The following is a 13879-nucleotide window of genomic DNA, read 5'->3' on the forward strand; positions in this document are numbered from 1 at the left end:
CCCCAGTAACAGCAACCCAAACCTGTTCTGCTGCCTCTGAGCAGCATTTCCAGACCAGCCGAGTTTGGGGGAAAGACAAAAATTCCCAGAAACACAGAGGGCAGCCCTCCCAGAGGCTGGAATTAGGAAATGGGTTCGTTAACCATCATTCATTAATGATCCTCCACCTGAGCAGGCTGAGCAGCATCACACAGAGAGACAATGAGAGAACAGGGAGCTGGAGTGCCACCCCTGGTTTGGTTTTCCTGACAGTAAACAGCAGAATTTAGGTAATAAAAACAACAATTCCTCAGAAACAACAAACACATTCGAGTTTTCTCTGCAGAAATATTGATCCTTCAACCCTCAGCACCTCTCCTTTCCCCTCCCTCTAAGGCAGGCACAGCTCACAGGGATTCCCACCTCCTTCCCTGAGGGAAAAACACCTAAAATGGGTTAAAAGAGAAAAAACTCTCCCATGGTAAGACACTGGAGCACTGGGAGAAGCTCTGTTCCTACCAACAGGTTCTTGGGAAAGGGAAGAGGGGGAGATCTGTTTGGGAATTCAGCAGGGGGGAAATACCGAGGGAAGAAATCTGATGGATTAACTCAGACTCAAACAAGAACCGCTTAGAAAGGTCAAGGCTGTGATATTCCCTCTGCTCAGCCCATGGCTGCTCACAAAACATCCCTAAATTAGAATTCCAAGTGGAGGAAGGAGCCCAGCGAGGACAGGTCAGCCCCCAATGGGGCCACACAGACCCAGTCCCCAGGCAAGCACTGGAACCTCCAGCCCAGCTCCCACCCCCAGGGCTCAGCCACCACCCAAATCCACCTCATTTTGCTGCCTAAACCCTTTTTGAGAACCGAAGTCTCAGCAAACATTCCACTGAAGCAGCTTCTTTCCCAGTTTTCCAGTTCCCAGAACACCAAGCTGAACCACCTGAGCTTGGGGCAGAGAGGAGGAGAGGTCTGAGCGTCCCCTCAGCTCCGGGGACAAACTCCAGAGCAGGTTTTGGATGGTTTTTCCCACCTATCTGTACCAGCTGGATGCACAGAGGCCAGGATGGATCCCTGAAACCCAAATGCAGATTTATGGATGCATCCACCAAGCGGGAGGATTCTGCTGAAAACTGGGAGGGTATTCCACGGCTGGAGGGATCACGGGGTATCCCATCCAGTTTCCCATCCAAGCCCAGCAGAGCGGTGTCAGACCCAAAGGAAAATCCATAAAATCCATCTTGACAAGGTTCCCTAAGGACAAAACAGATTGGGGAAACATTCCCAACCCAAATAAAACAACCGCAGGGAAAAACTCCGAAAAGACCCAAATCCCAGAACCGAAGGGATGAGAGAACACGGACTCGGATTCCCTCCTCACTTCCCAGCCCAAACCCGGATCCTCCTCTGGTTTCTCCCACGGCCACTAGAGGAAGCTGCGCCACTGCGCCGGAGAATCCCAAATGTGTCACCGGAGCTCCCGGGGCTCCGGGAACCGCGGGGCCAGCGCCGGACACGGCTCCGCTCCTTCCCTGCGCTTCCACTCCTCCCGCAAAAACGGATATTGCGGAATTCTCAAAGAGTCCTCGTGGCTTAGTGCGGGCACAGCTCTGGGAAAGTTTTCCAGAAGAGCAAAAAAGAGGGGGAAATCACTGGGATGTGAACACGACGCGCACCCTGAGATCCCTGAGTTCCATCCTGGCTGCCGGCACTACACTTCCCATTGAATGGCTCGAACGTGGAACAACCCACCGCAAACAATGAGCTGAGACCGGCTTTTCATTGCCAAAGCTTCCCGGGGAGTTTGGGATGGCGCTGGAGCTCAGCCTGCTGAGCCAGCAGGGGAGAGGGGACACGAGGGGACACGGAGCACAGGATGCTCCACACTGGAATGGGCAGCTGCCATCAGCTCGGTCCTTCCTCATCTTCAAGGTCCAGGGAATTCTTCTCCTTCTTAGAAAAGGAGCAGCATCCCGCAGGATAACCGGGATAAGGATGTGCTGTGTCCCTGTCACTGCCGCTTCCAGCGTCCTTTGGGAACACTGGATTTGCCAAGGAGGGAAGGGAGGCCCGGGTGGGACAGCCCAGATCACCTGGAGGACGTAAAATCAGCAGTTCAGGTGATCCAAGATGGATTTCCCAACACACAGCTCTCGTGGAGCCACCGAAAAGGGATTGCCAGACTTTTTAAGGAACACCAGAGGGAATTCCCTGATGCCAGGAGCTCACAGACCCTTCCATCCCACCCTCAGGGACACGTGGCCACGCTGGTGGCACCGGGCAGCACCCAAGGACAGCCCCAGCCCTGAGCACAAAGAGCCCAGCCCAGCACATTCCCTGGAATTTAACCCACCTGGAAAGGGGGTGGGAAAGGGCCCTCACCTCCTCCTCCATGGAAACAGAGAACATTTCATCCTCTTTGCCCTTTCTTGGGAAAAAGGGAAAAGGAATTTTGTATTTCTCAGCTCCAGCAGGTCCCTACAGAGGCTCCAGAAGGGAGCTGTGCTGTCCCAGAGGGTGACACCGACAGCTTAGAAACTCTTTATTTAAATACTTTATTTAAAGCTTAACGCAGTTAACTTTTATATATTTATATTTATATATAGATATAGATATAAACAATTTCTTCTCTCACTTCCCTAAATGAAAGCTGGATTTAGGGGGGATACATTACTTGGGGGGAGGGGAGGAGGGTTGTCTTTTTCCTTCAAATAAAGTCATTTGTTATACATATAAAAATATATTACTTGGGTTTCCTTTCCGTTACGGGTGACACAAGGGACGGGGCGGACGAAAGAATGGAAGACGAGCACGAGGACTTCCAAAATGGAAAGAAAAACCAGTGGATTGAAGCATGTGGCACACTTGGAATTTATAGTGCAACAGCAAGCCAAGAACTCCACGTTCTGCGACACAAACATGGCACCACTCAGACTTGGGACACGTGGCCTCGCTCCCGACAGGGTCACGGCTCAATAGGACATGACAGCACCAAAAACCAAAAAAGAAAAAAAAGGCTGAACTTCCAAACCCTGGGAATCAAGCTCCTGGCTCTCAGAAGCAGCTTGGAGCTGAGGGATGGGGTTCTTTCCTCTTCCATGGATGTCAACACCGGGAAACACCAAAGGACGAGGGGGACGTGAGGCTTGGCAACGTCTCTGCAGGCAGCGGGACCCTCGCTGGGCAGGGATCCAGCTCCTGTCCCGGGAGGAACACGGACACAGCCAGCAGGAGGTGAGGCTCCAGAGCACCCAGAGCGCTGCTCTCCATCGGAACAGGCACACAGAAATCCAGGGAAGGGCCGAGCCGCCGCCGCGTGTCCCGCGGGGAGGGGCGGGGGGACGTCCCGGGGCAGCTCAGCGCAACCCCGGCATCGAGACAAAAAATCCACAGCAAAAGGCCACAAATTTACCCGAAATTTTAGCCCTTCCAGGTCCGTAGTTGAGGGAACAATCTGCACATTCACTCCCAACACCGAACAGAGGCTGCTCCCAACCCCAGGCAGGCGTGTGGGTGTAGGCAACGACTTTGATGCCACTCCAAGCTCGGCTGCCTGGCGGCTCCGCTCCCACTCCCACGTGTCCCATTCCATTTCCCACCCACCCCGTGGCAGTCAGGCCCGAGTTCATAAATTCCTGATTCCCAGCTGCTCTTTTCCACAGTGTTTTCCCCCCAGTTGGTGGCTCAGCAAAGCCACCTAGATCTTTTGGGACCTGTCCCCCAAGCAGGAGCGAGCCCCAGCCGAGAGCACGCTGCGGACTGGCACCAGTTTGGCAACGAACTGGGATGCGAAGGAGCAGTTCATAAATAAATAAGTAAACAAATAAATAAATCCACAACACTTCTCAGCAGCTGCCGAAAAGAACCCTCCAAAAAAACAAAGCAGGGTATGGCACAAGTGAAGTTTTCTAGACCAAACTTCCAACCTCCCTCGTGGTTGTGGCCTTTCCCTCCTCTCCTAAAGCAGGGAAGGGAATTTTAAGGATTTAGGCAATCAGGTTTCTGTGATCACAGTGAGTGCCCATGGCTCTGTGTCCTCCTCGCTGAATTGCAGCTGCCCAATTTAAATTGAATCTGAGACAGGGACAGAAGGATAAAAAGCTTCAGGAACACAGGGAACAGTGAGCTGAGGGTGGAAAGGCCACGGTGGCGTGAGCTCCCTCGTCTCCAGGGACCTCTGGAACCACAAGGCAAATCCCAGCTCTGGAGTGGCCTCCTGGAGCTCTCCTGGAGGTGTGACATCCACAGGGAACAGGCTCGATTGGCACGGAGCTCCTAAAGCCGCTCGCTTTTGGGAGCACTCGCCCATGGCACTGCCCAGCTCTGGCTCAGCTCTGCCCCACCCCAGGCGGTGCCACGTCACTGCTGGCACCTCCCGCCCGGAATTCAACCCTCAGAGTCACCAAACATCCCACAAGGCTTGAAAAACGAGCGACACAGAGAGGGGAGGACGGAGGGACAGACGAACCTCAACAGCAGCAGCCCCCCCCAGGGAATGGGCGAACAATGGCGAATGGGAGCCACACGGGGCAGGGCACAGCGAGGGGCAGGGACCAAAGCCACGACACGGGGCTGGCACTTGGGGCCCCTCACAGGGGCAGGTCAGTGCTGTTGTGCCGCGTTTTCCTCGAGGTGCCATCGTCCCTGGGCAGTGCCCGCTGCAGGCTGGACATGGCCGCCGTCTTTTTGAGGTCAATCACGGCGTACGAGTCGGTGTGGCGGCCACCGGGGCTGGCAGGGGGTGGCACCCGGGGGTCCTGCTGTCCCTTGCAGGGCTCAGGCTCCAGCTCCACCTGGATGTAGTTGAGCTGCCGTGGAGGCTCCGGGCAGGGCCGGGGGAAGTCGAAGCTGAAGACGTTGGGCAGGCGGCTGCGCCGGGCTCTGGGCAGGAAGGAGCGGCGAGGCTGCAGGGCCGCGCTCTCCGAGCTCAGGGAATTCTGCAGGGGCTCCTCCTCGCCAGCCTCGGAGAAGCCATTGGGGGATGGCGTGGCTGCCGTGCCAGCGTCCTCGTCCCTGTGCCGGGCCGGTTGGAGCTCCCACACCGGCGGCAGCGCCGGCAGGTTCTCGTAGTGCAGCAGCGCCGAGCGGCGATGGGAGCAGCTCCCGTCCTCCCGGGACACTTTGGAGCGGCCGGCCCGGCACAGGGATGAGGTGCTGGGGGCCACCAGCCCGTTGAGGTTCTCGTAGATGCACTGAGGGGATGGACACCCCTCCTGACACTCGTTGTTGTTGTTGTTGGGAGGGCAGAGGTGCGCCCGGCATTCCCGGGGATGCCGGCACAGCCGGCGGTAGCCGGAGGTGGGAGCCAGCACGAATTTCACCTCCCCTGCAGGCTGCAGGAAGACCTGGGGGTTTCGGTCTTCCAGGGAGCAGCTGTGGTTCCTAGGGGGGAAAGGAGGGTGGGCTTCAGGCAAGGAGTGCATACAGTGCCGGCCCCTCGGCTCCGGCTCCCCGGTGGCCGTGTTGACGTAGGTGTGGGACTGCAAGGAGAGAAGCAGAGGGACAGTGACAGGAGGAGAGAGCAGAGACCAGAGCAAAGCAGCTGAGAAACCACCAGGAGAGGGGAATTCATCTGGTGGAACGGGAGAAAAAGGGATTTTGGAAGTCGTGAAGGTTTTGGGAGGTAAAATGTAGAAGTTGGTTTAGGTTTTGTGGGCTGGGAGAGAGACAAAAAGAGTCCAGCTGCAGATCCACGCTGTGTGTCCACATGGTTGGGCATCTGCAGGAATTTCCTCGTGGAAAGGGTGGTCAGGCTTTGGAAGGGGCTGCCCATGGAGGTTTGGAGGTGTCACCTGGATGTGGCACTCAGTGCTCTGGGCTGGGTGACAGGTGGGCATCGGGCACAGGTTGGATTTAATCTTTTCCAAGGTCTTTTCCAACCTCAGTGATTCTGGGATTCTGTGTCATGCTTGATGCACATGGCCACTCACAAACTACCTCCTCAAGTGATCCCACAACCCTCACACCTGCCCAGGCTTCCCTGGGTTTTGTAGGAAAAATCTTAAAATTCTACAACGGAGAGCAAAGAGCTGAACCTCAAAACTAAAAATAAAAAGGGTCTGAATTGAGGGGTTGTGTGACAGCTGACAGGTTACTGCCACCCAAATACCAGTGGGTTGAGGACACAAGTCAGATTTTTGTGACAGAGCATCACTTCTAGTGAAGTGTCAGAGAGCAGGAGCCTCCAGGAGCAAAATGAAGCGAAGAGAATAAAAAGAGTGGCAAGGGGTGAGGATCCCCTGAGCTCTGAGGGAGGGAAACCCAGAATTGCACAGAGCAGAGTTGAGGGTGGGTTTACCTGCTCCTCAGGGCCCAGGAGGGGGTGAGTTGAGTCTTCCCCCACAGAGGAATGTCTCAGGCTGCTCACTGAGGGGTGCCGGGCTGCAGAGTAGGACAGGGATTCTCCAGGGAAGCTGTGAAATCCATTGGGAAGTCCAGTGTAGCCCAGAGCTGTGAGAGAATCAGGGCAGAGAAGCATTAAATTGGTACAAAATAGAATTATTTTTACATTTTCAGAATGACCTGGGCACTTCTAGACACCCTGGAAGGTAAAACCAGCCTGTCCAGGAGAGACAAGGGAAAAGCCCTCCTTTAAATCTATGGAATTCCTCATGGAGACAGGAACTGAGCCATCCACATGTGGCTTCCTGGAGAAACTGCCTGACCCTCCCAAGAGCTACTCAGGAGAGGCCACTTGGACGTGGTGGCCCAGCAAAATCCAGCTGAGGGGTGACAGCTCTGACTCTTTGAAGGGCTTCTCGTGTCGTCGTTTCCTCGGAAACCAAATTCCCCCCGGGGAACGAGCAGGGGCCTTTAGCACAGGAGCACACATGGGACAGCTCCATGGGCAGCTCCATGGGAGCACTGCAGACGTCACCCCCAGCCCTGTGTCCCCTCTCCTGTCCCCACACACTGATGGGCTCTTACTGGTGGGTGGCTGGGGGCTCCGGGCCGGCTCCCGATCCGAGGGGTGGCTGTTCCTGGTGATCACCACGGGCTCTTCCACCACATTGATGCTGTTGCACTGCATCAGCTCCTGCAGCAGGTTGAAGATTTCTTCTGCTCGGGAGCACTTGAAGGCAAAAATCCCTGCCAGGGCCAGAGAGGAGGGTCAGAGAAGCAAGGAAGCGATCCTGCTTTAAAAAGATGTGTTATTCCCACTTCTAAATGAATTCTGATTTCTTCTGCTGTTGTTTAACACAACCAAGCCACAGCCACACAAAACCAACCAAAACCCTGTGGATTATTCAGGAAATACCACCAGAAATCATGGAATACAGCATGGTTCAGGTGGGAAGAGACCTTAAAGATCATCCAGTTCCACTGCCAACCTTCCCCAAGCCCAGGTTGCTCAGAGCTCCATCCAGCCTGGCTTCAAACCCCCTCAGAGCTGTGGTACCTCACACCACACGGGTGTGGAGGGCCAGGGGAACTGATCACCTCTTCCACCTGAACTCCCCTGGCACCCAGTCCATCCCTTCCCAGGGGAAAATCCGGGCAGTGACTCCTCAAAGCTGGACTGGGCCCCGTGCACGGGAGGGAGGGACGGCAACGTCGCGTTTTGAAAAATCTCTGGGATTGAAGAGTCTCTCCCCAAAGGAGCAGCCCAGCCCAGGAACCAATCCCAGGCTGGCACACGCACACACCAAAGCCATGGCAACAGGAACAGCCTGGCAACAAGGGCTGCTCCCAAAGAACCACGTTTTCCACGTTCTGGCCAAAAAAAAAAAAGCTGGATTGCCTTGACTCAGGTGGGGAGCAGCATCAGCAAGGAGGCTTCCAGGTAAAATTAATAAGCAGCATAAAATCCTACAAGGAAGGGAGAAAATGCAACAAAACCCATCATCCCTCTCATTTCTGCTTGAAGTGTTTCTGGTAAAAATTCTGCAGGATGGGAGAGCTCTGCCTGAACAGAACCAAACCACACAGAGAGGCAGAATTTTCATCACTGCATTCAATTTTCATCACCGATCCTCAACCCTGCAAAAGGCAAAGCAGAAACCAAAGGACAAATTCCCTGACAGGAGAGGAAAACCCCACTGAAATCAATATTAAAAAGCAGCAGATGCCACTGCAGCTTCCACACAGACCCTGGGCACTCACAGGAGTCCTTCTGGAGTTTACAAACACGTTAACAGAATGAGGAAACAACTTTTTTTTTCCTCCCAAGGGGATGCAGACGCCAAGAAAATGTTCAGCTCTTTTTAAAAGCAAGAGAGACAGACTGGTAAAGGAACCAACAGGCCCCATTGTCAAACTGTAATTCCTCTATTCCCAGACTATTCCCAGTGCTCCTGGGTGACTCACTTCCCTCTGCATGCTCAGAACAGCAGGGAAACGTGGAACTCTTTTTCCTCTGTCACAAAGTGCTGCCAGGCCCAAAATCAGAGCTCTGAGCAGAACCAGCACTGATCAATTTAGGGGAAAAGCACCAAGGAAAACACAACTCAACCAATTGTTGCTCTGTGGAATAAAAAATCCCAAAAGGGACCCGGAAAAAGGTGCAGGTGCTGCTTTATTGTGAGCTGAACGATGCTTAACAAAGCCTCAAGCCTTGCAAGCGCCTTTTAGCTCCTGAGGGAGGCCCAGCCACCCCTCCTGCCCCAGAGCACAGAGTAACAACCCCAAAAATGCTCCACCAGCATCCCCACGAGCACCAGCAAGGCAAGGCCACCAGATTTACACCCAGTTTAACCCTTTTAATCCACAGCACCCCCCCACGTGTGCACCAACACTCCGGGGGGAAGAGGCTGCGGACACCCTGAGCGCCAGGAATTCGGGAAGACACGAGGACCAGCTGCCTTTGGGGAGAGAAATCTCAGCGTTGCCACCCCCAGGGAGCCCCCCCAGGGACTGACCCTGCCCGGTGTGGCAGCGGCGGCCGCTCTCGAAGGAGAAGAGGTTGGAGTCGAAGCCGTAGCGGCGCAGGCACAGGTAGGGCCACCTGACGGCGTCGCGCTTGTGCGTGTGCAGGATGAGCTCCCTCTGCGTCAGCTCCATCACCCCCGAGCCCAGCTCGTGCCCCTCATCGTCCACGTTGGTCACCTGCAAGGGACCCAGCAGGGAAATCAGAGCCACGGATTGGTTGAGGTGGGAAAAGAGCTCCGGGATCAGCGAGGTCAAAATGCCCGCTTCGATCCATCGCCAGGTGGGCACCGCCAGGGGTGGGGACTCCAAAGCTCCCTGGGCAGTTTCAAGGCCTGACCATGCTTTCCATGCAGAAATTCCTCCTGATTTCCAGCCTAAACCTCCCCTGGTGCAGCTTGAGGCTGATTCCTCATCCTGTCCCTTCAGGCTGATTCCTCGTCCGACCCCCCCTGGCTGCCCCCTCTTGTCAGGGAGTTGTGCAGAGCCACAAGGTCCCCCCTGAGCCTCCTTTGCTCCAGGCTGAGCCCTTTCCCAGCTCCCTCAGGAGTTCTCCAGACCCTTCTCCAGGTGCTCCAGCCCCTCGATGTCTCCCTTGCCGTGAGGGTCCAGAGCAGGACAGGGCCCTCCAGGTGCCCCTCACTGCTACCCACACCAGCCCACCCACGGAGCACTGCAATTCCATGGATTCCCCTCCATTTCCTGCTGCCTTTTTCCCAGCTGAGAGCAGGGATTCATGGCTGGCAGAGGCGCCGAGCTGTCAGCCCTGGAGCCCGCGAGCTTGGCAGCTCAGCTGCTGTGTCTGAGCCCAGGCTCTGGAACACAGCCCTGAGCAATAAAAGGTTTTTCTCTCCAGTCCCCCATTTCCTCGCATTTCCCAAGCAGAGACAATTCAGCAGCAAATACAAACACATTTGCAGCAGGAGTTTTTTAAGGAAAGGGGGGAAAAAAAAAAAGCCCAAAGCAGAAGTGATGAATTTGCAAATCCTCTCGAGGGATGCTTGTGTGCAAGGGCAGAGGTTTGCTCTCCCCTCGTGCTGTCAGAGCTGTCCCACACCCTCTGATGGGGTTGAAGAGGTAAAACTTTACCTTAAATTTGGTGGGGTGGTTGTCTGGGATGCTGTCTGTGCAGAGACAGCTGCAGCAGCTCCCCATGACGCCAGGCAGAGAGGCAATCCCTGGGGACAGGACACAAACCGGGCCACAATCACATTCCCAGTCCAGCTCTCCTGCCCTCTCCCAGTATCCCTCCCCCATCCATCCCAGGGGGTTTGGAGCTCCAACTCTTCACTCTGCTCCTTGATTAATGTAACACTAATTAAAGCCAACAGGTTTCTTACCATCAGGCAGTTGTTGGGTTTGTTTTGGAGAAGGAATTCCCGCTGCAGTCCCTCTATCTCCCTCAGGACTTCATGGCAAGCAGGTTTCACCTAAAACACGAGGGAAACACTCCCATCTTCCACCTGGCAAGGAGAAGACAATTAAACAATGATAAAAGCAGAGAAAATTAAAAAGCAGGGGGTGGGAGAGCGACTGAACTTCCCTTCAAACATCCCAAGGAAGGTGGGTGCATTTCGTGCTTAATGAACTACATTTATATCAACACAGAAAACTGCATGACAATGAGAAACACACAGCTAAAACGAAAATTAAAGAAGAGATGTTTTACTTCCTGGCTTTGGGATCCTAAAAGGATCCTTAGGATCCTACAGAGGAGTGAATAAAATAAAACTGAGCAGCCAGGGGTGGTGAGGCAGCTGCTGCTGAGGAATGAGGAGGTGCCTTCACTGCAGGGAAGGTCCTTCAGGGTCAGAGAACCAGCAGCTGCTCTGCTTTGGAGCAGGAGAAACAAAAAAGGCCACAAAACACTAAAACTCTGATATCTGACCCAGTCAGTGCAAGGATCAGGTAGGAGTGAGAAATATTCCTGGGTTTTGCACTTGTAGTGAGAAATGTGAAATTCTGCTGTCCCTGATGGAAACTTAAAGGACTCCAGATCCAGCCCCGGGCAGGAAACAGGGGATGATGCCAGGTGTGCCCTGAGAGCAGCTCAGGATCTCTCCATCCGAGCCACCAGGATGATCCCAGCCTGGCAAATTGGGAACCTCTTTCCATTGGGAGCCTCTTTCCATTGGGAGCTTTTCCCTCTGCCATGCCAGAGTCTGCCTCCCCCCTCTCCAAATCAAACCATGGATCATGGAGTGGCAGAACTGCCCTGGGCCCCCTTCCAGCCTGGAGAGAGGGGGAAGAGCCACCCCTGAGTTGCCAAGGGGTCCCATTCCATTTTTACATCAAAACAGCTCCTAAATCACCTCCCACTGCACCCCGTGCCTTCACCCTGGCCCTTGGAGAATTCCCCACCTTGCCCTAGCCCTGCCAATTGCCCAGAACGCTTCTCAGGAACAAAGGAAGCCGGTGCCAGCTGCCCTCCCGCACACACCTGCCAGCCCTACAGCAGCACCACACCCTCCCTGTGCCGCCCCACACCCGCCCCAGCCAGCCTGCCTGCTCTCCTCGGCTCAGCACGGATTCCTTCCCCTCACAGGCTTTGGGCAATAATTTAGCAACAGATCCTGCTCGGTCTGATCCGGGCACTGGGGGCTGTGTCCTCTGTGGTTGTGCCCTCCCACTCCCTCCTCAGGACCCCCCCAAATCCCTCAGGAACAACAGCTGGAGAAAACATTCTGCCTTTGCCCCCTCTTTCTTTACTCCTCTCTCCCTCCACCCCCACCTACGAGGGGTCAGCCTCAAGTGCTGTGGCTGATCAAGGACAGTTTTTACAGTGAGGACTGAACAAATGAACTAAAAAACCACCACGAGCTGCCTGAACACTCCCTCGGCGCTTCCCACTGCTCCTCGCTGGTGAATATTTCAGCAGCATCCCTTTCACACAGAAACTCCTGAGTCTCCTGCTCTGCACTTCCAACACCTTCCCAACACCTGTGTGCCAGTTCAGAGCTCAGCCAGTCACTAAAAACACCCCAACACCCCACAGCAGGAGTGGGTCCCTCCTAAGACCACCAGCCCCATCCAGACTCCCAGCATCCCAACCTAAATCCTCCCCAGCCCTGCTTGGACCAGGCTCACCTCTCCCAAATTCCCAGCCAGGTTGTTCCCCTCCTCCCAAACCCCCAGCCTGCAGAAGCCCCTCGTGCCTTCACCCTCCTGCCAGCCCTTCTCTTAAACCCAGAGCTGGAGAAGAGGATCCCCCTAATCCCAAAGGATCGGGGCACCCTGACACCCCCTGCACAGGGACACACGGAAACCTCGTGTGGAAAAGCACCTGGCCCCACATCAACCCCTCCAGGGACAGACCCAACACATCCCCCCAGCCTGCGAGGGAGGGAGCAGGGAGGCAGCTCTGGGGGCAGGAGGGGCCAGGAGAAGGGGCTGGAGAAATGAGGAAGGGGTTGGAGGAAGGAGGAAAGGGATGGAGGGATGAGGAAGGGGCTGCAGGGATGGGGAAAAGGAAGGAGGAAGGCGGAAGGGGCTGCAGGGAGGAGGAGGATGGGGCTGCAGGGACATGGAAGGGGATGAAGGGATGAGGAAGGGGATGGAGGGAGGAGGACGGGCCTGCAGAGCCCGTGGGACCGAGGGGCCTGAGGAAGGGGCGAGTCCCGGGGGATTACCGGGGAATTGGCTGCGAAGGGCGGCCGGGGGAGCCCGGGGGGGGGGGCACGAGGGGAGGGGACGGGGGGCGATGCCGCGGCCCCGCTCCAGGCGCGGCTCGGTACCTGAGGCGCTCCCGGCTCGGCCGTCCGGGAGCTGCGGCCCGGGGCCCCCGGCCCGGCCCTTCCCGGAGCCCGGAGCGTGCTGGGGCCCCCAACCCGGCCCTTCTCGGGGCCTGGAGAGTGTCGGGGCCCCCGGCCCGGCCCTGCCCCTGCCCGGCCCGGCGGGTCCGGGGGTCCCCGGTCGGGCCCGGAGCGATCGGGGCCGGGCCGGGCCCGCCGGAGCAGCGACACCGCGAGAGCGCCGCGGGGCCGCCAGGGGGCGCCAGGGGGGCGCGGCGCGGGGGGCGGGGGCGGGGCTGGGGGCGGGGCCTCGGGGGGGGGGGCGGGGCCGGGAGGGGCGGGGCCGGGGAAGGGGGCGAGGAACGGGAGGGTTTTGGGGGGTCAGTGAGAGGGTTTGGGGGTCTGAGGCAGGAGAGGACGCTGGGGTGGGTCAGCGCAGGGAGATTTGGGGGTCTGGGTTGGGGGATGGTCGTGGGGGATCAGTGGGGGAGGATTGGGCAGGGGTCTGGGGAAGGAGAGGGGCTGGGGGGATGCTGGAAGAGGATTTGAGGGGTCTGGGTTCGGGGGATGCTCGAGGGGGATCGATGGAGGGGGATCGGGTAGGGGTCTGGGGAAGGAGAGGGGCTGAGGGGTCAGTGCAGGGGGATTTGGGGGCGTCTGGGATGGAAGGATGCTCTCGGTCAGGGGAGGGGGATTTGGGGGGGTCTGGAGTAGAGGGAGACTCTAGAGGGGCGTTGGGGAAGGAGGGGGCTCGGGGAGGCTGAAGCACTCACAGCGTCCCCGGCCCAGTCCCACCAGTCCCAGAGCACTAAACCAGTGCGGGCAATGCCGGGGTACTGCTGGGGTCCCGCTGCACCCCCAGACCGCCTCGCAGGGCTCCTGAATGCTCGTGGTCCGGCTGTGCAGGACCCTGCCTGAACCCAGAATGCCCATCTGGGCCGGGATGGGGCACAGCTGCCCGGCCGGGAACACATGGGGAGGGTCCAGGGCACACCCAGGACACAGGGAGTCCCCGAGGAGAGTGAACCCGAGCTGCAGATTCCACAGTTCCAGGTTTTAAAATTCCAATCTCACCCACGGTTCCGGCGTGGAGCTGCCGGACATCAGCCCTGGGTTTGGAGCCGCCGGCTCCTCATCCCGACATTCCCACGCGGAGCCCCCGAGCTGTGTCCCTGCCCTCCGTGGGGACACTGCGGCCACGCGCCGGTGCCACCGCGCTGCTCCGGGGTGTTGCCATGGAGCAGTGGCTGGTGCCACCTCGGGAAAGCCCCGAGTGACCCGTCTGTCCCCGTGCCCGGCGTCTC

The 13879-nt window shown here is 57.1% G+C and overlaps 1 protein-coding gene across 2 annotated transcripts; it reads right to left on the bottom strand.

Moving 5' to 3' along the window:
* Window positions 1-2634: 2634 nt before the first annotated feature.
* Window positions 2635-12777, bottom strand: FRS3 (fibroblast growth factor receptor substrate 3). 2 transcript variants are annotated; one of them, XM_082295985.1, is made up of 7 exons: window positions 12579-12777; window positions 10185-10307; window positions 9934-10022; window positions 8838-9024; window positions 6907-7068; window positions 6278-6429; window positions 2635-5459 (listed from the first exon to the last, which is right to left on the bottom strand). In XM_082295985.1, the coding sequence occupies exons 3-7, from the start codon at window positions 9997-9999 to the stop codon at window positions 4569-4571; spliced, it is 1458 nt and encodes a 485-aa protein (XP_082152111.1). In that variant the 5' UTR covers window positions 10000-10022; window positions 10185-10307; window positions 12579-12777; the 3' UTR covers window positions 2635-4568. The 2 variants fall into 2 exon arrangements, with proteins under 2 accessions (XP_082152111.1, XP_082152112.1); XM_082295986.1 differs by having other exon boundaries at window positions 4622-5361.
* Between the last annotated feature and the right edge of the window lie 1102 nt (window positions 12778-13879).

Source organism: Coloeus monedula, assembly GCF_965178545.1.
Source record: "Coloeus monedula genome assembly, chromosome: 23".
In the NCBI taxonomy this organism is placed as follows: Eukaryota; Metazoa; Chordata; class Aves; order Passeriformes; family Corvidae; genus Coloeus; species Coloeus monedula.

Excerpts from the sequence above, each read along its gene's own strand:
- FRS3 (XM_082295985.1), bottom strand. The coding sequence starts at position 9,999 with ATGGGGAGCTGCTGCAGCTGTCTCTGCACAGACAGCATCCCAGACAAC. Across the intron at positions 9,025-9,933 it reads ACCACCCCACCAAATTTAAG|GTGACCAACGTGGACGATGA; the intron begins GTAAAGTTTTAC and ends GGTCCCTTGCAG. Across the intron at positions 7,069-8,837 it reads CCGCTGCCACACCGGGCAGG|GGATTTTTGCCTTCAAGTGC; the intron begins GTCAGTCCCTGG and ends TGGCCCTGGCAG.